This window comes from Ochotona curzoniae, unplaced genomic scaffold (assembly GCF_017591425.1).
Source record: "Ochotona curzoniae isolate NIBS_2020 unplaced genomic scaffold, NIBS_Ocur_1.0 scaffold_4506, whole genome shotgun sequence".
NCBI lineage: Eukaryota > Metazoa > Chordata > Mammalia > Lagomorpha > Ochotonidae > Ochotona > Ochotona curzoniae.
Genome location: NW_024467119.1, coordinates 27930594 through 27954683, shown reverse-complemented (window position 1 = coordinate 27954683; position 24090 = coordinate 27930594). Strand labels below are relative to the sequence as shown.

Here is a 24090-nt window from a genome sequence, read left to right as displayed (position 1 = left end):
AAGGCTTGTTTGGATATGGGGTATATTCTCTATTGATGCTTTGCTGTTCTCCACGAAAATGCCCATCTTGCCTCAGGAAATTGTAGGATTTCTTAACATTTCTCATTTCTGGAAGCCAGAAAGTGAAGTGTAAAGTTTTAGCAACAGTCTCAGAGCAGCTGAGACACGTGAGAAATAATGAAGTCTGCTGTGAACACACGTGGTTAGCCCTCTGCTTAGTCAAGGGCTTAGTTCTGAGCCCCGGGGACACCTGGCTACTCAGATGCTCAAAATCCCTCATGTCAAACGGCATAGGGTTTTCTTATCTCCCCTTCCCCTTCTCCCTTATGCAGTAAACCAACTCTAGATTACTTGAAGCGCCTAGTAAAGTATAAATGTTGTGAACAAATTCAAGTGTTTGGGGAGTCAAGCAGGAAGTGGTCTGTACACGATCAACATGCATGCAGTTTTTCAGCAATTTCTCATGTGTGATTGGTTGAATCCATAGCTGTGAATTCACACATACAGAAGAGTAACTGAATAAACAGTGCCTATTGAAAAAAGCATTTATACATTTTGACGCAGCTCATAAAAGAAAATTGGAGCTTTTGAACAGAAAAAAATAATGTCAAACAAAGCAAATCATATGAAACACTGCTGGCTGAGATGGGCTTATTAAGACTAAATCAAAACCTTAAGAATTTTTAAAAGCTAATTAATATATTCCAATCAAAATGGTAAGACCCAGTTTGTAGAAATGGTAGTTTGTGTTTTACTCACTGTGTTGTGCTAAAAAATCCCTACAATAGCCAACTCTCGAGGGCTGTTGGGAATTTGGAAGTGAGTACTGTCATTAAGCAGGACTGTGAAGAGAAGTTTCAAGTATGACATGAAAGGGCCATTTGAGCCCTGCTAATCATTTAAGTTAGAAATAACACTTATGAGAAAGAGTGACCACGTAAGAAAAACAGTTTTGGCATTTTTTTGTAACTTCAGAATGCAGCCAGAATAAAATTGTCCTCTCTAAATGCCATAACAACCTCACAAATTTCTCATTACTGTTCAAGTTGAATAATTCAAGATTATGGCTTACTTGTATATGCATTTTTAATTAGTGTATCTTAGTATTATGACCATTCCATTTGTGTGTAAATTACGATTTGCTTTATTAAATGTTTTCATTCTTTGAAGCTTCCAGTAGACAATAAAATGAATATGGTTTGCTAACAACATTTTTTTGCATGACTTTATCTCATAATTTTCGGCTTGAGTCACTAGGAATTTGTGTTTGAGAATGGCATTTGCTTCCTTGGTTGCTCAGATCAGTGTATTAACTAATGTTTGTGTTGTTGGGCTGTTGACAGTTCGCATGGACTCATGTCACTTTACTGATAACCGTTACTCAGTCACATCTTGTCATCCAGAATCTGTTTGAAGGCATGATATGGTAAGGGAACAGTATTATGCTCCTTAATATTTATGTGATAGTGCCTCTAAGGCTCTTTAACATTGGCCAGTGCCTTATAGATTTCTACTAAAATGTACTACCTGTTGTTCCTCTATTCCGTTAAAATAGTGCACCGAGTTTTGCTTGCTGTGTGGCAGCTGAAGACAAAATGCTTCATTAACAACAACTGGAAGCCATTCTGTTTTAAGTTCCCAGTAAATGCAGCTTGTTCCCACATAAGCCGCAGGTAGTTCATTACATTGCAGGTGTTAATAAGCCTTCCTGTGACTTTCCGCAGACGATAGGTTTTAAAAAGCTGTGTTAGGCACAGGGAATGCAGCAAGAATATTACAGTTTGCCTGCCAGCAGACAGCATACCAGAATGCAGAAAGGGAGCTGGTTATGTTTTGCATTCCTGTAGGAATAGGCCTCTAAATATTCCCTGCACTGAATTGCTTGCATTATAGCAGAAGCCTGCAGAAAAGCATTTCTATTCATGAAAAAATATAAAATTTATCACTGGGTAAAAAAAAAAATTAGTTGAAATGAAGGAAAAGCTTAAAATTTAAGAAACTTCTAACTGTATTTCCAGTACGGTTAAAAGGCAGAGTGACAGAGTGAAATGGAGAGAGAGAGAAAGGTCCTCACTGGCTGGTTCACTTCCCAGTGGCTGGACCAGGTTGGAGTGGATCATCCGAATGAGCTGTGGCTGGCAGGGTCTCTGCGCCAGCCCTCGTTCACTGCCCTCCCAGGAGCGTCGGCATGGAGCTGCGTCTCATCAGAGCTGCAGCGCTGGGTCTTATGCCAGTGCTCCTTGGCATGCTGGCAGCACAAGCACCAACTTAACCTGCTGCACCAAGTGGCAGCCCTCTCCCCCATAGTCATTTAAAACCCATTTCTTGAAATCTTTTAGATTCATATTTTAGCAACATTTTGTATGTGTAATTAATTGGTGCAGTACATTTTATGGTGTCATAAAAACTTAATTGATTGGGGGGATTGGATTAAGGAAGAGTTAAAATTATTTTTTCTGAAGTTCATTTGTGTTTAAGAGGCTAACATACATTCATCAGATTAGATTCTGTCTAAATGATTGACTCATTGCTGTTTTAAAAGGCTGTTCTTAAGATAAACTTTAAGTCTTTTTATTATAACTGTTCCTCATAAAAACGTATATGTCTGTAACTATATAAATTGATCATTTCACATATTCCTGACCAATCATCTTTCAGTATGTTAGTTTTTTTATAGATTTTACTCAGCCTTATTGCTAAATGGGCAGATTGGATTGGTACTGATGATGGCTGTTAATGTTACACCTGTCCGGGCCCCAGGCCATGGTTGTTACCCTGGTCCACCATGAACTATAACCTGCATGTGTGAAAAGTTGCTGCTTTATCTTATGGACTTTTTTTCTGCTGATTTTTTTTTTGAAGGTTCCTTGTTCCAATATCGAGTGTTATCTGCAATGACATAACTGCTTACCTTTTTGGATTTTTTTTTGGAAGAACTCCATTAATAAAGGTAATGGAAAGATATCACAGTCAAGCCACTGGTGCAACCTTTCAAATTCTCTGCAGAACACTTCACACAGCATGATGCTCTTGCCATTGTGTCCAAAGCGCCTGGATCGCCCTTAGCAGCCACAGCTCGGGGCTCCTGCACCCAAGCCCCCTCTCACAGGCGAAGGCCACACGCCCTCCTCCCCAGCAACCCCCCTGAAGAGGCCCTGCTGACCTCGCTTTCCCCTCAAGCTGCCTTTTCCTTCCTCGGTTGAATTTTCTGAGTGACTTATATCAAATTCATATAATCTTGTCCCCATGTCAAACTTTACACCCAAACTCATTTCCATTAAAAATCGTGGGGCCCTAGAGTAATGCAGAAAACACTGAGCACCCATAAAGGGTAAAGGCACGGAAAGGGAAAGGCGCAGGAGCAGACCACGCCGGCTGCCTGGGATTGCCTGCTGAGACTTTCTTCTGTGTATGGCCATGGAGGGAACTAAAAGAGATGAATTAAGTAATACAGTTAATACTTTGGAGAAGAAAGGAAACTAAGCAGTTCTTCATGGAAATCAGACTCTTCCTAGACTGACTTTTGTTTTGTTTTGTTTTTATAGAGCTTCACATAGGATTTGTTCAGCTCAGACTGGGCCAAGTCTTGTATTCCCACAAATACATGACGACTGAACTGGCTAGCATGGTGTAGATAAAAACAACTTCCTAAGTTAGTGGAAAGTGTCATGATGTAGTACAGGGCATGACAGACAGGGGGACTCTTACCTGCTTGGTCGTTCCCAATATACTAGCAATGGCCAGGATTGACCCAGGCCATACCTGGGAGCCAGGTACTCAATTGAGGTCTTCTTATGTGGGCATCAGAGGTCAACCACTTGAACCACTACCTGTTGCCTCCCAGGATACACATTAGGCAGGAAGCTGGAATTGGAAAGAGTTGGGGCTGGAACCCACACCCTCCGATACAGAATGCAGATGCCCTAATGCCATCTTGATTGTTTTGCCAGATGCATATCCTTAAACTTAACCTTCTAATTTCAGTTTTCCATTGATTTTGTGACCTCATATTTTAAGCATGTCTCTAAAGTTGCTGACACATAGGAGCAAGTAATTCCACACTCAGAGTTCTGTGTGGACTCAGAAGTTCCTGGTTTAGGAAGCCCTGAGAGGTAGCTATAGCTGCGAACCATCTTCATGTGTGTGTCATTTCCCAGTGAGTTCACGGGGCTGGATTCACTGAATAACAGATCCAGGTAATTGAGCAACTGACCTCTTAGTTGACGTCTGTCAACTTAATTAGATAAGCTCTGTTATACTTTGAAATCCAAGCTGCCTCTTAAGTTCATGGCAGTAATACCGACACTGAAATATTCTAGGCGAAAACGCTTCTGCCCCTTCACTATGAAAGTATTATCAGAAGCCAAGAAACCAGTTCTTCTGAAACTTCTGACTGGACTTTTTGGATCCTCAAGATATGAGTCCTACGAAGAACTTGTTAGCTTAACCCACAACCCCATTTTAACTTTAGAAACCTTCTTCTGAAATTTGGCTCTGTCCTGGCTGCCCCGAAGTGATCCTCACCAAGACCACGAGTTACCCCTTGAGGGCCATGTTCCCCTCCACAGCTGAGCCTTCTCTGACACGGCACCTTTGGGCGCCCTGTCTGCTCCTGGGTCTTTCCCACCTACTCTTGCCTCACTGAGTTCCAGCTTTCACTCTCTGAAAGCCCACTGACTGGCAACAGTAGAGACAGACAAACAGTATCTCTTTCTAGAAGCACAGCACATCTCTTTCATCTGGGAGACATGTAGTGGGGAGGGGGTATATGTGGATATTTGAGAAACAGGTATGCAGTCTTGGGGGGAGGGCTGAGTATTTCACAGATACGCTGAGTGCGTATCCTGCTTGCAACATGGGAAAATCTGGCGAGCTACAATATCTGGGTTTTGTCCCAGTCCTGTCATTGTTGTTCAGTGGCAGGTCAATGCCAACTCTGTGTACCTGGAGCTATGCCAGCCGTTATGGAGGTTCCTGTAAGCATTTCAGTATGCAGTAAAGTCCTATGGGAGGAAAAAAAATAAGCAGCAGACATTTATTAACAGCTTGTGGCATGGCTGGGGGCGTACATGTTCTGTGTATTCAGGGAGCGCACTGCCCAAGTCTGTCAGGATCAGTGGACCGAGGAAAATGGGCTTGCAGGAGGGAAACAGGTGTACAGTGTAGGAACCCCTTGAACGTTCTGCAGAAGTGTTGTGTGTGAACCAAGTAACTCTGTGATTTTCTTTGGCCCTTTTCAGTTATCCCCTAAGAAGACTTGGGAAGGATTCATTGGAGGGTTTTTCTCCACAGTCGTGTTTGGATTCATTGTGAGTTTTTTGAAGATAATTGACTTTTCTTTTGATAAACTGTATGAAGTTTCTTAGTTTGTTCCACACCTTAAAGTATTAAGCCACAAAATAATACTAATAAGGTGTTAGCTACCAAGAAGCAGCTGCGTGCGACAGTAGCTCTCCTCCTGGCTGCGCATCAGACTTGCCTGGGCAGCGTAACAAAGTGTGTGTCCCAACCTTTGTTCAGGCAAACTAGTGCCCCCGCCCCCGGTGATCTTAACACACAGGCAGGCGGGAGACCCGTGGTGCTGCTGCTGTGTGTCTGAGTGCTGTTCTGTCTCAGGGCGTGGCTGTGCGTAGGGGAGTGAGAATAGTAGCTGGCTTTGAGTAATATGTAAGAATGCAAATGATGTTGAAAATCTCTGCCCTTTTTTTAACAAAATGAGATTAATAGATATATTTTTTTTACTTTAAAGAGAGATCTTCCAATGACTGTTTCATTTCCCAAATGGCTCCAATGGTCAAAACTGAGCTGGTCTGAAGCTGGGAACCAGAAATTTCTTCTGGATCTCCCTATGGATGCAGGGAGACATGGCCTCGGGCCATCCGCTGCTGCTCTCCTAGGGCATTAAGCAGAGAGCTGGATTGGAAGTAGAGCAGCTGGGACTTGAGCTGGCACCCATATCGGATGCCAGTTCTGCAGGCACAGGCTTAGCTTGTTACACCACCATACCAGCCCCAAGCTTCCGCTTATTGTTATTATCTTTAAAATATGTAGTCATTTTTATTGAAATGTTTACAGAGAGGAGAAGAGACAGAAAGATTTTCTATCCACTGGTCCACTCCCCAAATGGCTGCAATGGCCAGAGCTGAGCAGATCTGAGCTTCTTCTAGGTCTCCCATGCAGGTGCAGGGTCTCACCGCTTTGGGGCATCCTCTGATACTTTCCTCAGCCATAACAGAGCTGAATGGAAAGTGGGGCAGCTGGACATGAACCAGTGCCCATATGGAATGCCAGTGCTTGCAAGGGAGGATGAGCCAATTGAGCCATGGCACTGGGCCCAAGCTTTACCTTCTTAACCCTAGGAGACCACATGGCTCAGTGGATGGTTACCGTCGTGAGCTTGACTCGCAGAAAAAGTTTGTTAGCATGAATAATTAACATTTTCCTTTATTGTTTGTATCTTTAAAGTTATTTTGCAGTTATAAAATTTAGGTTTTTATTACAGAATGCCAACTGAGAATCAGTATAGTAAAATGGTTGAATATAAGAGAAACGTAAGTAAGAATTATCCTTAGGAAGTTTAAATTTATGAGACTCTAGTATCTGGCACTTGTTCTACATAAATAAAACTGGTAATACATGAAGCATAAAGGTGTGTGTATGTGTGAAGAGATAAAAAGAACATTAATAGAAATGTACCATGGTCCTGGATGGGGAAAAGCTACCATAAGTCCTGCATCTAACTTGTTAGTTTAGCTTGTTCTTCCTGAGGAATTAATAGAATTTGATAAAATTTTCCAAACTCTCCGTGCAAGAGAACAATATTACTAAATAGAATGAGAAAGAATCCACCTCTGTTCAATATTTGTATATTATAAATCAAGAATAATTAAAATACTAGGTTAATATAAAACTTTTTAGTATTAGAAAAGACTCATTTGGTAATGTTACAGGAGCAGTCATATCCTCAAAAGAAAATGAAGAATGCAGTATCTGAAAGAGTTAATGAGGAGAGAAACTAATTTTTTAGTACACGGTTTTGAAGAAATCGGTTGTTTGGAAGCAAAATTATTTATTTTCATTCCTAGTATAATAGTTGTTACAGTGTGAGTGTAACACTGTTATACTGTTAATGATTCTTGAGAGCAGAATTATGGAGTGAATGGGTTCATAGAAAAGAGAAAGAATAAATTGATATTTAGCAGTTTAAATTTCTAACAAATGCTTTATTATCTTCCACTTTGTTTGAAAGTGGAGCAGCTGGGACTCGAACTTGTGAGTGAATGGGATACTGGTAGTTTGCCCTGCTCTGCCACAAGGCTGACCCTCACTGTTCTGCTTTCATGGCTCAGTTGCAGTGATGTGACCAGGGACGGGTTGGTTATGAACAATAGTGTTTCCTTTCCCAGTCATTCTGGATCACTATTGAATCATTAGCCAAATTAAGTAGGATTGTCTATTATCAACCTCCATCCTCTATTCTCCTATTTCTTTGTAACCATTAGCTATCAGGGATTGGTTGTATTTTTAAAATGTAGATATTACTACAATTAGTTCAGCTTTCTTTTTTTTCTTTCTCCACTCTCCCCTTTTTGTGGTCAAGTTAGAAGTCTCTAGAAATGTCATGTTCTGAAAATGTTTGAAGTATTTTACAGGGCCAGTGGTTACCCAACTAACTTTGAGAACCCTTAATGGAATGTTCATAGGAAGACATTCAGGTATTCCACATCCGGCCATGTTTTGTGAATTCTTGCCTCTTTACACAGGCCGCCTATGTGCTGTCCAAGTACCAGTACTTTGTCTGCCCGGTGGAGTACCGCAGCGACGTGAACTCCTTTGTCACGGAATGTGAGCCTTCCGAGCTCTTCCAGCTTCGGAGTTATTCCCTGCCCTCCTTCCTGAAGGCCGTGTGGAGGCAGGTAAGAGCACTCGCCCGTGTGAGGGATCCCCAACTCTCAAGACCCAAAGTCCCCTGCAGAAGCGGGACTTGGAGTTTTTGCAGGGAACCGGTTTCCGCAGAAATTTTAATTATGATTACAGTGGTCTAGTGTTTGCTTATCATTAAAAAAAATATGTTCTCTCTCCTTGTTATTTTACTTTCTTGAGCAGAAAAATATGAATACTGCATTTCATTTGGGATGGCAGGAACTTCTTGGCCTAATGGCTTACGTACTGACGAGGACTTTTGCGTGTAATGAATCAAACAGATTAGAATGAGTTTCACCTGTTATTGAATTAGCTCAGTTTAAAACCTAATTAACGTTCAAAGGGCCCCTGATTTTTAGAGGGTGTTTATTAGTGCAGAAAGCTTCCTCTGCTGAAAAGGATTTTTCCTTGTGGAAGACACTTTTGCCTTAGAGCATCTGTGAGGTCTTCCACTGAAAGGGGTTGACATGTCGCCAGTCACACCCACCTGGTCAGTGTCATCAAGACTGATGGTGGGCAGGTGGAAGATAGAGTACTCATGTGTGCCTCTGTGTCCACCCGTGAGCACCTGGAACAGTTTTTTTTTAAGGGTTTATTTATTTCTATTGGAAAGGCAGATTTACAGAGAGAAGGAAATATAGAAAGAGCCTCTGTCTACCGCTCACTCCCTAAGCGGTTGCACCGGCCAGAGCTGAGCTGATCCGAAGCCAGGAGCCAGGGGCTTTCTCTGGGTTTCCCACACAGTGCAGGATCCCAAACCTTGGGCCATCCTCCAGAGTCCTCCCAGGCCACAAGTGGGGAGCTGGATGCGAAGTGGAGCAGCCAGGACATGAACTAGTGTCCACATGGGATTCCGGCATTTGCGAAGCAAGCGTTTAGTCACTGAGCCATTGTGCTGGGCCCAAAATATTTTACTTTTTAAACTAAGATCAGTTGTGTAAAAATGTTTTTGTTATTTCATTTTATTGGAAAGACCGAGAGCCAGACGTCTTCCATCCACTCATTCTCTTGCTAAATTCCTGTAACAGCCAGCACTGGATCAGGCTGAATCCAGGACCTCGAAGGCCATAGGGGTGTCCCTTATGGTTAGCAGGGAACATCCCTTTGAGTCAGGGTCTGATGTGGCCCCGGGGGTGCATAAAAGCTGGAAACTGAATTAGAAGCAAAGGAGCTGAAGTCAAGTTGGGGACTCTGGTGTGAAAAGTGGGCAGTCCAAGTGGCAGTTGAGCAGCTGTGCCAAAGCCCGCCACTAGCATCCAGAACTTTTGAGCACAGATTTATATTATATGATTTGCTGAATACATTGTGCTTGAGTTCCCTGCATTTCTTTTCATCCCCAAGCCATCTGTTACCAGCCAAAAAGTCATGATGCTTCCAGTCTCTGATTAGGCTCCTGGTTGTTGCTTGGAAAATGTTTTCAAAACTTGATCTTCTCACATCTTTCTTGAACTGCAGCCATTGCACACCAGTTCTCATGCATGTGGTCCTCGCTCCGGTTTGTTGGTAACTGTCTTCCTGGGGCTCAATTTTGGTCATCTTTAAACAGCTTTTTCTGTGTTTTCCCATGCCATTCAACTGAAATTTAGGAGAAGAGGCAAACATTCCCCTTATTTCTTCAAATGAGACAAAGTTATGTAACTATAAAAACAACAGCTAGTGGAAAAAACAAACGTAACTAATTGATTCTTTCCGAGCGAGCCACCATCGTAAGAGCTACTGGGTGGCGCTAGAGAGTAGCCGGTGCGGTGGCAGTGTGGCCACAGGCGGCATGCTTGGCAGTGAGCTTCAGCAGTGAATGGGGTTCCTCTGGCTCTGCAGGTGGGGTGCAGGAAGCTGAGCTGGTGTTTTTCTCCTTGATCCTTGCAGTGTTGTTAACAGACAGTGGGAGCATGGTTCAGCCTACCATTCAGGTCACGGGCCTTGGACTGTGTTCATGCTCAAACAGTTTAACCCCACCAACCCTCACCTGCCTTCCACTTCTTTCTCCACTTTAGGAAACAGTGAGCTTGTACCCCTTCCAGATTCACAGCATTGCTCTTTCAACTTTTGCATCTTTAATTGGCCCATTTGGAGGGTTCTTTGCCAGTGGGTTCAAAAGAGCTTTCAAAATCAAGGTATGTATGGGGATTCTTTGCTCGGAGGTTGGAGAGTAGAATTAGAGCAGGTCACTTAGGATTTGGTCACTCAGGATTTGGGTCACTGTTATCCTGCCAGGCAAAAAAACCTCTTTACCTGTGCTGTGTTTCCCCAGCAGAAATGCTGCCTGGCTGACGGGGAATGCCCCTTCTGGTCCAGCTGAGCCACGTGGCTTCAGTGCACTTTATGGTGCCACAGCGTCCTCTTTGCCTGATGTGGCGTGTGTGCTCTAGTACTGTGGTACCCAGCATCTTCTTGTGAGAATCCAGCCCTGCGCAGTGTGTGAGCCTCTGTGTCGGGGGCAGCCTCACCTGCAGGGATGCGAGGAAGAGCCTTTGGCTGTGACTGCCCACTCTGCTGGACCGGGGACGCTGTTTTATATCACCTGTCTGATCTGGACTTAACACCACTCACAGGCCACCTGCCAATGAGTGGGTGTAGTTGAATTTTAATGAGATTTCATTCACAGCCACAAGCCACGGCTGGATTTGCTCTGGGGCTGCTGACCCCAGGATTAGGCGTTTTAAACTCTCCTGACATTTTGGTTAACTGGGATCATCACGAAGCAGCAGGTCTCAGCCCTGTTCGCCCAGCCTCCCTTCCATGGCCCCAGGGGGTTAAGGTGAAAGGTGGTGCCATCCTGAGTGAGAGGGTGGCTGTTGGAGCTGGAGGGCTGGGGAGGGAAGGTCTCCTTGAGGAACTGGCACATTTCCCAGGCACGTTAACAGGGAGCTGAATCAGAACTGGAGCAGCTAGATCTGGAATTGGAACCCAGGTGAGATGCTGGTGTTATAGGCCGAGGCTTAACTTGCTGTGCCACAACAACACTTGCTCCCCAGCTGGTTACCTCCGGTGCTTTATTAATAGGAAATGGAGGAAATGAAGTTAGTTGGCAAAAACTAACCATAGAATCGTTTTTAAAATAGAGAACATATATTTCTGGAATGGTCTCTCAGGCAGGATTTCTTGTTGAATGGTGAGACTTTTTTTTTTAACATATTTGAAATGAACATATGTTAGCATATGTTAACATATTTAACAAATGTCTAATATATTTAATAAATGTGTTAACATTTGAAATGCGTTTTTCAGCTTCCTTGTGCTTAGGTTGCCTACGTTAATAGAGCAGGAGCAGTTAGCCAGCTGTGACTCCTGCCTGCGTGGGCGTGGATTGTCTCTGCAGAGTGCAGTTTGGAAGGGCTCGCTCCCCACTCGCAGCGTGGCCGTTTGTGGGCTCACATATTGCAAACAAGCTAGCTGATTCGACTTTCCTTTTACATCAACATTGAAGCAGGAAGAGATGTTAACCATGACAGTAAAATGTTTGTTCCAGAGAAAGGCCCACCGGGGTAGATGTGAGTTGGAACTGGTTGCACGTTTGCCAACGCCACTGAAGCAGCTCCCCAAGTGGCTTCTGGGACCCCAAGGAGAGGCTGCAGTGCAACGCGATCAGTGATGGCTGAGCACATTCTTATTAGGATAGGTCTCCTTAACTGAGATGGTAGTAGTGCGTTTACTTGACGCTGAATGAGTGCCATTTGAAAGCTGTGGGTGAGCTGAGACATTATTCCAAAATAAGCATGTATTTGCAGGATGTAGTTTTAGTATGTCAAACTTGTTCTAACACATTTGTAGTTAGTGGACAACTTCAGTAGCGTTTTTCTTATACAGTCCCTGCTATGTGACACATCAGAAGGCAGGAATTTTGTGTCAGGTAAGTTTTTGATGGGTAAACATGCTAACATATGTGTTTGCTTCTAAAGGATTTTGCAAACACCATCCCTGGACACGGCGGGATAATGGACAGATTTGACTGTCAGTATTTGATGGCGACGTTTGTGCATGTGTACATCACAAGCTTTATAAGGTACTTTTACACTAAAAAAATTTTTTAATGCCTTCTTTGGGTGGTTAGTGCTGTCAACATGAGTTTGAATAAGCTTTTTCTAACACTGGGAGTCTACTACATCAAAGTGAACGGTGCTTCCTGGAATTGTCATGCTCAGCTATATTGGTTAAATTGTAGTCACTTTCCATACATTTGAGCAATTTCAACAGTGTGTGTCATGGTCCTTCACAGGAGCGTGTAAGAGACCCAGCTAAGACAGGTGTCACTGGGTTTGAAACCAGTGATGTGGTTTTTCAGGCGTGAGCCTTGCAGGGATCAGGAACTGGGAATACTTGTATGTATAATACAAGTAGTTGGTTGGTGAGTGGGTGGACTGGGCCAGTTATTTGATATAGGAAAGCTTATCTTTGTGACTAAGCCTCAGTGTTTTGGCTCTTTCCTAAAATGCCAGCTTTGGGCATGAAGTCCGACCTCATCAACCACTTGCTGATTTTGTTTTCTGTGGTCTCCTGGGGAGAACCAGTCGGCAAAACACTTACTAACCCATCTTGAGCCATCAAAATAAGATGGATTTCCTTCATTGGGAGTGAAATGCATATTTAGAGAATTCCTAAGTGCACATTTAAATATATCCCCAGAGCAAAGAGAGCATTTCAGTAACAATTTTTATGTGTGTGTATGGTGGAGTGGAAGGCAGCCCTGCTAGCACTATATCAAAGAATTAATCTTTCCAAAGAACCAACTTCTGACTTTGCTCGTGTTCACTGCTGTATATTTTCTGCTTCGTTGATTTCTACTCATCTGCCTTTCCTTTACCATTTCTTTAGCTTCAGTTTCCTGTATTGAATAGCTTCATGAGATAAAGCTTAGATGACTGATCTCTGCAGCCTTGTCCAATAAAAGGATATTTCAGACCCTTTAGTGGAAATTTGGAATACAGATACATTAGCTTTAGTCAAAAGACTTTAAAATCTATGTACATGGTTTCTTGAGCATATACACTTTCCATGAACTGTTTGAAAGTCCCTTGAGTTTCATCTGAGACCATACAGTTCCCCTTAAGGATCACTTTCTCCTTACCCTACAAGTTACAGTATGTATATTTTCATTTATTCACTTGTATTTTCTGATTTTCATTGATACAGGGGTTATTAAGTGTATTGTTTCATTTCTGAACAAATGAACATCTTTTGTTTCTCCTTTCCTTACTGACATTTGTCTTAATGTCACGATGGTCAGAGGACACTGGCCTGTGTTCTGTTCTGGTACATGTTTCCCGTGCACCTGAAACAGATGTGACTGCGGAAACCTTCAAATGTCGTGCTGTGTGTGTCAGCTAAGTAAAGCTTAAGTTTAATTAAGCTTTCTGCAATGATTTTTTTTTTTTTTTTGCCAAGGGAGTTCTGTTAAAGCTTATAAATATGTCCTTCTTTCTGGTTCTGTCAGTTTTTGCACTATGTCTTTTGAAGTTTTTGTGTTAAGGACGTGTGTAGACTTAGGATTGTCATGTCTCTGTTGAATTGATCTCTTTTGTCCTAAGTCACACTGGTTTTTTCTTTTTTGAAGAAATCCCTCATTGTCTCAGTGGAGAGAAGTCATGCTGAGGCAGGTGGTCTGCCACTTGAGAGCAAATATTTAGACAATTGGAAATACATACAGTAAGGGTGCCAGGACGCAGCTGTCTGGGAGCACCTGCTGACATAATTTTGCATTTAGCTGAACTTGCTAGAATGGCATTGCTTTTCTCTGTGGGTGCCCACCCTGGGTTTGTTCTATGAAGTTGCTGAATCTTTGGAAGAAATGTGATAGGATCAGCTGGGTTCTGACTTGGTCATGAGAAACATACGGCCGCAGGTTTTTGGAAGATGAGTTGAGCCATGTGCCTGAAGGTGACCCAGGGGATGGCTTATCTGGGCTGTTGTGCAATTGGCTAAATCAAAGATTTCTATGATAAATAGTTCCTGCACGCATCTTCATTGTAATCAGGCATTTCTTTGTTGCAGAGACCTCCCACTTTCCAGCAGTCCTATTTGATCAGTCTTCATTATAAATGACACTTTTACTTACCCATGTGCATATCTTAAAAGCCTCTGCACTCCCAAAACATAGTTTGCTGTTTGCTTGTTGCCCATTCTGTTTTGCCTAATGCTATCCACAAGCAAAAATCAACCATCTACTTTTCTGTTCAAGTGGACGGTAGAAAGTACCAGGAATAGTCGTTGTTTATCAAGAATTGGATTCGGTTCACCCTTAGTTTGACCAACTAGCATTTAGCAATGTAACTGCAGAAGCACAAGTCCTGGCTGATAAATGAGTTGAGGCTGCAGTCGTCCAGGGAGGGAATGGTGTGTGAGTAGAAGTCCACCATTGCACTAAAGCACACGTTTCCGGAATGCCAGCTGATGTTCCTCTTGTCTGCTTCAGGCAGGAGCCTCAGGGCTAGGTTCAGGACTTAGGCATGCTGCTTCCTGAACATTTGTAGTTCCATGGGGATATTTGGACAGGGTGCCTTCTATCATGTGGAATGTCCTAGAAGCTACACATTCGAATTATATTTTCATACCTTCTATTTGGTTTATCCTGCCTCATCCAGGCTCCCTTCCTTTCTTGCATTTTAATTTTTGTGATAACATATTTTTAATTTATATTACATTTGCATTCTTAATACTCCACTGAATAAAGAAATTCAGTGAAGAAAAAGTAGAAAGACTGCTGTTGAGAAATATAGTCAAGGACTGGAAATATTAAACCCCAAGATTGTCATTTTTTCTCATCTATGTCAAAAAAGTTTTGTACTCTTATTTATTGGCTACCGCACATCAGGAAAACATAATATTTTTTTTTTGAGGGGAGGACTGGCTTATCTCATTAAACATGGTGATCCCCAGTTGCATGTTTTATTGCAATGATGTTAATTCATTTTTTATGGCTGAGTAGTATTCCAGTGTGTGTGTATATACACAGAAACATGACATAAACATGGGGCACAGATAGCACTTTCACTTGCTTATTGCCAGGAGTGGAATGGTTGCATCAGGTGGAAGATCCACGTTTGTATTTTTGAGGAATCCCCACACTGTCTTCCTTAATGGTTTATGTAATTGTCAGTTAACGTTCCCACCAGAGTGTGTCACGGCATGATTTTCTCCACATCCTCGTCAGCATTTATTTTTTGACTTAGGGGTGACATTCATCCCAAGTGGAGTGAAGTGATTCCTTACTGTGGTTTTGGCTTGGATTTCCCTGATGGCTAGTGATCCTGAGCACCTTTTCATCTGCCTTTTGGCCATTTATATTTCCTCCTTTGAAAAGCGCCTGTTCATGTCTTTTGACTATTTCTCCACTGGATTGTTTATGCTGTTGTTTCTTTTTCTTTTTCTTTTTTTAACATTTATTTATTTTTGTTACAAAGTTAGATATACAGAGAAGAGGAGAGACAGAGAGGAAGATCTTCTGTCCAATGATGCACTCCCCAAGTGAGTGCAACGGCCAGTGCTGTGCCGATCCGAAGCCAGGATCCAGGGAACTTCTTCCGGGTATCCCACATGGATGCGGGGTCCCAAACCACTGGGCTGTCCTCCACTGCTTTCCTAGGCCACAAGCAGGGAGCTGGTTGGAAAGTGGAGCTGCTGGGATTAGAACCGGTGCCCGTATGGGATCCTGGCGCGTTTAAGGCAAAGACTTTAGCCGCTAGTCCATGCTGCAGGGCCCTATGCTGTTGTTTCTTGAACTTATACATTCTGACTGTTACTCCCTTATCAGATACATAGTTTACAAATATTTTCTGTCATTGTCAGTTGCCTCTTTGTTGAGCCTTTTCTTTGCTGTGCAGAAACCTCTTAGCTTGATGTAATCCCATTTGTCTATGCTTGCTTTCACTTCCTATGATTTTGGATTCTATCCAAGAAGCCTTCGCCTTTGCAGTGTGTCACAGCATTTCCGCTATGTTTTCCTCTAGTAATTTAATGGTTTCAGTTCTTATGTTTAGATCCTTGATCTACTGTTGAGCTGATTTTTGTAAAGGGCAGGGACCTGGTTTCTAACTGCTGCAAGCTGCTGAAGTTCAATTTTCCAAATACCATTTGTTGAAGACACTGTCCTTCATTAATCTCTGGAATTTCTAGTGTATCCCATTGGTCCACGCGTCTGTAACTGTGCCGTTACCAGGCTGCCTTGGCCCCAACGGCCCTACAGCATATCCTGAAATCTGGTTTTGTGATGCTTCCAGCCTTGTTTTTATTCCTGATGACTTCTTTTATTATTTGGAATAGTTTTGCAGTCTTTTGACTCAGTTCAGGGTTTATTTGTCCTCACCTCTAACTAGGGTGTCTCTTTAGAAAAGTTTTTTGTTTGTTTGTTTGTTTGTTTAAAGAACTTAGGTCTGCTGCCCCTGAACTGCCTGGTATTGTTCCTTTGCTTTGTTTGCATGTTCTTTCCACATCTGGGTTTCTGTTCCCCTTGGGTCAGATATTGGGCATTTGAGCAAGAGCTGTTTCAGTCTGGTGAGGAACTGCTATTCTCATTTATAGACACTTTTTCATGTTGTTTTTAAAAGGTTTCTTTTATTTGAAAGTTGGAGTTACAATGACAGAAGGGCTGGCGTGCTTACTTGGGCCGTCTTCCGCTGCATTTCGCTGATGTATTAACTGAGAGCCTGATTAAAAGTGGAGCAACCTGGACACAAACCTGTGCCACTATGGGATGCTGGCATTGCAGGTGGCAGCTTAACTGTCTAGGCACAATGCAGACCTCATAGCTTTAGCTTTCCGTTGGGATGTAGGCTTCATGTAGCTGTGTGACAGTGACACCAACCTTGTCTTTTCTGCCTTTCCGCCAGGGGCCCGAATCCCAGCCGCGTGCTGCAACAGCTGTTGGTGCTTCAGCCGGAGCAGCAGCTACATATATACAAAGCCCTCAAGACGCATCTCATCGAGAAAGGACTCCTGCAGCCCACCCTGAAGGTGTAACGGACCCACAGGGGGAAGGCCCAGCAAGACGGGGCTCTCCAGGCAAGCACAGGCCGATGGACTTTTGTAATTGTACAGAAAAAAAAAAAAAGCTTTAAAATGCAATAGATTTGAAGTTTTACAGATCTGAATGTTTCTTCTTCTGAAATTACTGTGAATATTTAACAAACACGTACTTGATCTAAGTTATGGAATAAGTAGCAAATTGCCAGCAAAAATATCCGGTACCTTTTCTAAGGCGCATTTTCCAATGTCCGTTTCCTTCCCCTCACTCGCTCTTGGTTTCATCCGTTAAAAGCCTCGTGTTTTTAAAAAGTCAAACACTATAAAGTAAGAACATGGAGGATATCTCAAGAGTGCATCTGGCACAGGGACCTTTGACACTAATATTTACTTTCACACTTGGAGCTGCTCTCCGCTTGAGCAAGATGTTTTATGTGAGGCCTGGCAGGAAGTTTGTTCTCCTGCACTTCCTCCTCCCGTGGCCTCAAGTATCTTCAGAAGGGCCGCCTTGGACACCTGTTCCCCCCTTAAAAAAAAAGATTGTCCACTTGCGAAAGAGGTGGTCATTTGCCAGGAGAAAGCATTGTGCTCTCAGGCCGGTTCAACATTGACCAGAGGAAGGCTGAAAGGTCCGCGCTCACTGGCTGCTCTGGGAGCATGCCTCCTCTGCTTCTGATAGCATTGTGGGGAAACACAGAAACTCACAGAAGGTTCTCAGGAGAAACAAAAGAGGACTTGACTGCAAAGAACACGAAGTGCAGATCCCTCCCTTTGATGGGAAGTGAGGACAGAGCCCCGGAAGCAGCAGGGACATGCAGCAATGGCTGCCGCCTGGTCAAGACTTTCTCTTGGTTTCTTTCTGCTTTCTCTACGCCCTGCAGCCAGGAGTCTGTGCTGAGATTGACAGGGGCAGTGACTTGCAGCAGACTGCAGGGTGCTTGACTGAGTGAGGAAGACCTGTTCTTCGGAGGAGGGAGGCCCTGCCCATCCAGGTCCTGGTGCCTGCGTTCTCCCTCCGGAAGCCCAGCAGGAAAGGAGGCAGATGCCTGGCTGCTCAGGCACAGGGCCACTCCCTGGTCACAGCTAAGGCTTGTCCCGTTGCTCTTTCGCATCATGCCATAAAATTTGAAGACAGTGACTGATTGCTTTTTCTTCTAAGAATGAAAAATGAAGCAGAAGTGGTCCCCGTCATGAGCGAGAGCCCCCTCTGCGGCGGGCTGGGTGCTCTGAGCACGTGCAGGTGCATTTGTAATCAGTGGTCTTAGCTAAGCTATCTACCGCTGCTGTGTATTCTCTGCAAGAGCATTTGAAACATTGGAGGGGAGGCTCTAAGCCTTTGAAACTACCAGTGCTCCTGGCTAAATATCCAGAGAGGAGAAGCAAATATATTTTAAAGAATGTTTTGCTAACGAAAAGAGTAAATATTTTGGGTTAAATAGATACAAATTTTCATTTCTAGATTTCCATCCTACAACTATATCTAAAATAAAAGATTGCAGATGTAGGTACACTCAGTACCAAGACCTCATTCCTTGGTCTGGTCTGCATTCAGCTGATGTATCTCCCCTGGAGGTGTTCTGCCATTCCCGGTGGAACTGCTGTGCAGGGGACAACGAGCACTCGCACAGTTGGGCCACCTACAAGTTAATTTTTATCACCTTGTAATATCTGCCCCATTGGCAGCTCCAAATATTGATCACGAAAGAATTTAGGATATCAGAGTTTTTTTTTTTTTAAAGTGAAATAAAAGTTCTATCATAGGAGCTTATATTTAAAACTTAGTAGTTTGCACGAGGGAAAACACACAGCTCCCTCTGCATTTGTATTTCAGTTACTCAGGCATCGCACTACAGAATTATAAGAGAGCATTGAATATATGTATTATATAACCATTCTTACTGGAAAGAAACCCTGAAGCTAGAACTATTTGGTGCCACAGTTGAAGTTTTCCTGGAATAGACTTTGAAGAGTTGGATGTACATTATTCTATATGTTTAAAAAGTAAATTCTTAATTTTAACAGAGCTCTAAAAATGACCTTTTTATAGCATATGTATTAAAATAGAGTATATTTTAACAAAAGATTGCCCTAAAACCTTGACTTCAATCATTTTTATATTTATGCTGTGAAGAAAGCTTTGAATTCCAGTGTGTGTGGTGATAGAGAAACCAAAGTCCAGAGCCGGCTGTCACAGGGATTGCTGGTGGTTGTGAACTCCCGGTGGGTGGAGGTGAAAGCTGATGGTGCTTTCCACTGGAGGTTTTCACCTGGAGGAGGCAGGTGCCTCCCCGCTGGAGTGCATTTGCATTTACGGTCTGAGAATACAAATCTTCCAGACGCCCCCGTGTCTTTCATGGAGAGTATCTTCAGTTGCACTGTGAATAATGATGGAATCACCTTGATCGCTGGAAAGTGGAAACGGTGTACACATCTGTAGCGGACGTGGGTAACAGCTGATGCTACGTGTCTGTCAGTTCTCCGAATCTTTTCTGAGAGGAAAATAAAACTAGCAAATCATATTGACTCTGTCGTGCCGTTTTCTCACTGGAAAAGAAGCAGTCGTTCAGCTAGTGCCCCAGAAGAGTGACAGATATTCCTAAGGCTTGTGGGGTGTGCTCCATCCCCGCATGTCAGCCAGCTGAAAGGAGTCCCTCGGGCAGGAAGGAGGCGCACTGGGGAGCACGGTTCTGGAGGTTCGCAGTCTAAGATTGGGTGGCCCTGTTGGGGTCACAGTCTGGTGAACAAGGAGGAGAGTGGTGGCAGAGCAGAGTAAGCCGCTGCAGTCCCATCTTCAGATGTGGAGATGAGTTTTTGCGGCAGTGGACTTAACCATCTGTAGCGGTAGTTTACCATATTCTGTTCATCTGTTTACCAGTTGATGCGCTTTGACGTTATTTCTAGTTAGGGGCTCTGATGAAAAATATTGCTGTGAACAATTTGTAGACATACATGTCAGTGTGGATGTATCTTCATTTTTTCATGGGTAGATTTCTAGAATTGGAATTGCCGTGTTGCTTGGTAAGTTTAAGGTCTTAACAGATAAGCATTGTGTTTTCAGCAGTGGCTGTATGTTCTGACGTTCTTGCTTGTGGTGTGCAAGGGGCCAGGCCTGTATCCTCACCGACACCTGCCCTGGTCAGTCTTTTCAGTTAAATCCAGCTGGTAGTGCTTTGAGGATTTGTTTGTTTGTTACTAATTTATTTATTTTTGATATTTACATAGTTGATCAGATGGGAAGAGTGAGGAGTAGGGGAAAGTGGATGAGACCATTGTTTCCAAATTTTCTTTTTCTTCTTCCTGTATCTGGGGAAGGGGGGAGATAAGGGAAGAAGCTACACCCAGCCTCCCAACTGCCTCAGCACCTGAGGATGGGGAACGGATGCCTGATGCCTCCCCATTGTGGAGGATTTGTTTAGGTGGTTCAGATAGTTCCGAAATTCTGTTGATCTTGCCTCTCAAAGGATGAGGAAATCCTTCCAAGGTCCATTGGCTGACACAGTCCACCTCAGAGTCTCCATTCGACCAGATTCTAGCTGTCAACTATTGGCTAGGGTAGTTGACCAATTTCTTCTGTCTTCCTTCCTCTGCTATGGCATCAGATGTCCTCTGCAGGCCCCAGTGGACTGCCATATCCTCCATGTGCTTCTGGGCATGCAATCCACTGCTCTGTCTTAGCCAGGGAGAAGGCCCAGTTCTGCCCACGGTTGGAGTTCTGAGTCCTGTGGTTCATCTGGGGAGATCCCCAAAGAAACCCTGTCTGAGGTGATTCCAGACCCGACTCTTCTGTGTTCTTGCCAGTACAGGGTATGGCTCAGTCTGTCACCCAAATCAGCCTAGTGCACATGCTGGTAGTTGCATTGCTGGGTCAGTTCTGTCTCTGGCCCCATGTCTTATGCAAAGCAACAGATGTTTCAGCCCAAACCAACACAGTCCTACACACTCGGCCCTCATGTACACCAGCAGGAACTGCAGAATAGTGCAGAATAATAATGCCCAACTAGGCCTGTCCCCAGCTCTGGTTCCTGTGCTTGCCAGTATGTGCGGAAGACTGGTCCAGTCTGTGCCACATCCAATTGAGCTCTCATACACATCAATAGGCATTGGAGCCTAGTTTAACCCAACCAACCCCACTCTCCAGTCCACACTCATGCCAGCAGGTGCCACCACCTGTCTAGCCAGGCCCTTTCCCAGTCCTGGTTCTCATACTCACCAGTGGGAGCTGCAGCCCATCAGAGAGGTACCCACAGTTTCCCCACTGGGCCTTCTCCCATTCCTGGATCTTCCACTCTCCAGGTGGTTCTGTAGTCTAGCTTGATAGGACTTGCCCCAATCCCCCAGTTCCAGCACTTGCCAGCCTATACTGAGGCAAAACCCAACCAGCCTGTACTTATTCTGGCTCATGAATGTACCAGTGGATATAGTGGTTAGCCCAGCCTTGCTCTCCCCTTAACCCAGTTTACATGCTGGCCAACAGGTATTGTAGCCCTGCCCAGCCTGATCTGCCCCCAGTCCCAGTTCTCACGCTCACCAGTGGGAGCAGTAGCCCAGCACGGGAGCCTGTGCTTCCCCCAACTGGGTTTGCACCCCTTCCCCAAGATCTCACGTGTGCAGGTGTGTGCTGTGGTCCACCTCATCTAGGGTCTTCCTCTGCCAGTGGGTCCTGTAGCCTGGTTTGTCCTGGCCCAGTTTGTACCCAGTTTGTACCCAGTTCCAGCTCCTGCTGTTGGGCGCTGCGGCCTAGCCAAGCGCAGCCTAGCCTAGCCCAGCCCAACCCAGCCAGCCTCCAGTCTCGGCGCTAATGTGAACTGACTGGTGTTGTGGCCTGACCCGGCCTATTCTATGTGTCCATCCTGGTTCTCAGATCTGTCAGTGGGTGCAATGAATTGGTCCAACCTGGACTGTCCCCAGACCTGACACACACATATGCCGGCGGATACTGTTCCCTGGCCTGGTCTGGGCTGCCTCCGTCCTTGGCTGCTGTGCTCACCTGCACGGAATGCATCCTGACAGAGGAATTTCCCAAGATCCTCTATCAGACCTCCTTCCAGTGGCAGATCTTGCACATACCAGTGGCCCAGATCTTGGTGGGCAGATCTTGACCCAGACTGACTTGGTCTACCTCCTGTCCTGGCAGAACAGTGGGCTAGCCTGACCAGCCTATTCCTATTCTAGTTCTTACTATTGGGTGTTCCAGCCCAGCCACCTTGTCTACACCCAGACACAGCTCTCACGTGGTTCAGCAGGGGGAGGAGACCTAGCCCAGCCTGTCCTATACCTACCCTGGCTCTCAAGAGCAGCAGTGAGTGCTGGAGTGTAGCCTAGTCTGGTGCACCCCAGACTCAGTCCACACCCATGCCGAGGGAGACTGCAGCCTTGTCCAGCCCAGCCCAGCCCAAAGTTCCCATTCTGGCTCTTGCACTCACCAGTGGGAACCGCAACCCATTCATTCCTCCCGGGACTAAGCATGTAGGGAAATCCCAGGCTCACTCCGCCTGCCTGGGCATGAGCCTGCAGTTCTCCACACGCCCCACTGGCACTATCCCCTAGGCCTCCTGTGAGCCCGCATCCCGAGGCCCTCATAAGCCGTGTGCCTGTGGCGAGCACAGAATCAGCAGCTGGCCCCTGAGACGCGCCTTGACATCTCAATTTGGGTTTCCCCAATAACTGACAGTGTTAAGCATCTTTTCACTTATTCATTTTCCATTTTTATACTTTCTTTGAGTAATTCTCATCTTTTATTTATTTATAAATGATACGATTTTTGTTCTTTATGGGATTGTAAAAAATCTGTATCTCTTCTGAATACAAATTCCTAATCAGATGTTTGATTTACAGATTGTTTTCCCCTCAAGCTTTGGCTTATCTTTTTCTTAATGTTTTGCTTTTGGAGTTTGACAACTTTTATTGTTTTCTTTTTTAACTAATTTGCAAGAAGGGGAGAGAGGGAAAGAGAGACGAATCTCCTCTCCACTGTCTTGTCCCAAATATTGGATCAGGCTAGAACCAGGGGCAGTGTCTCCCAAGTGAGCAGCAGTGACCCAGCTCCCCTAGCCGTCACTGGCTGTTTCCCCAGGTGCACACCAGCAGAAAGCTGGAAGGAGGAACAAAGCCAGGAGGTGAACCCAGGCACTCCCTACTGGGGTGTGTGTGTTCCAAATGGCATCTTATTCACTACACTAAATGCCCATCTTCACAATTTTAATTTCGATAATGTCCTGCTGGCCAGTTTTGTTTTTTGAGAACATGAGAGCAGCTTCGGGGTTGCCCAGGGGAATGTGGTCACCCAGCTTTCTCCAGGTCTCTGCTGGGTCCGTGTGCAGGAGAGCTGGGCTGGCCCCAGTTCCAGGCTTAGGGGGCCATTAGCCCTCCCCATCCCGCCTCTGCTGCACTTGTCGTTGGACCCTGACTTCATGTAGTGTGAACATTGTCTGATGTTTCTGAGTCCCCTGGGACCGCTGCAGCCCTCGGCCTGGACCTGGGGGGGGGGGGTCTCTGCCCCAACCATGCTGGCAGGGCAGTGGGCAGGGGCCTGGGCCGGGACTGCCTGGGTACCTGGCGGCAGTGATTGCCAAGCAGTTGCAGTCTTTCTCCTCCTGGTCCTGCACTTTTGTTCATTTCCCAGTGTAGGAAAAATAGCAGTCTTATCCAGTTTTCTAGATTCTTCCAGGAGTGAGGATTTGCTGGCGCTTTGAGTTCCACTTTCAGAACTCTATTGCACATCTTAATCCACATATAAGGACCTCACTGGAAGGTAGTGACCAACCGTTTCTGCTGAGGTTGAAAGAACAAAACCAGTTCCAAGTGCAGGAAGCTTGCTCTGCCATCCTGTCAGCTCTAGCACCCAGGTGGCAAAGGTCGGAAGGGGCTTGGCTGTGGTTGCTGCTGCACCCCATCTTTCTTAAGAGGCAGACAGCACTTGGCACCCCAGTGATGATCCAAGAGTGTGACTGTTCTCCAGGTGAAAGCTAGGCAGCTCCAAATGTTTATTACCTTTATCCCTGGAATATCCGGCGCTCCGGCGTGATGGATGCTCTGTGTTCCTTAAGCATGGACGTAGAACTGCTTTTGAGTGAAGCCAACGTTTTATTACCTAAAACATTGAAATACATCCTTTCCTTTCCGAGGACTGTGTAGACTGGCAGGGAGACAATGTCAACAGGACTGGGGCTGAGGTCTGCTCAGGAAGGGCCCTCGGCCTGGGCTGGAGCTGAG

At 44.8% G+C, this 24090-nt stretch overlaps 1 protein-coding gene across 1 annotated transcript in view; it reads left to right on the top strand.

Moving 5' to 3' along the window:
- CDS1 (CDP-diacylglycerol synthase 1) overlaps positions 1 to 18462 on the top strand; it is a 66396-nt gene extending 47934 nt beyond the window's left edge. Inside the window, exons 7-13 of the mRNA XM_040967172.1 lie at positions 1344 to 1426; positions 2863 to 2950; positions 5241 to 5309; positions 7764 to 7916; positions 9918 to 10037; positions 11823 to 11926; positions 16746 to 18462. Coding sequence (XP_040823106.1) covers positions 1344 to 1426; positions 2863 to 2950; positions 5241 to 5309; positions 7764 to 7916; positions 9918 to 10037; positions 11823 to 11926; positions 16746 to 16875 — 747 coding nt within the window. The 3' untranslated portion in view covers positions 16876 to 18462. The remainder of the gene's footprint in view (positions 1 to 1343; positions 1427 to 2862; positions 2951 to 5240; positions 5310 to 7763; positions 7917 to 9917; positions 10038 to 11822; positions 11927 to 16745) is intronic.
- The last annotated feature ends 5628 nt before the right edge of the window (positions 18463 to 24090 follow it).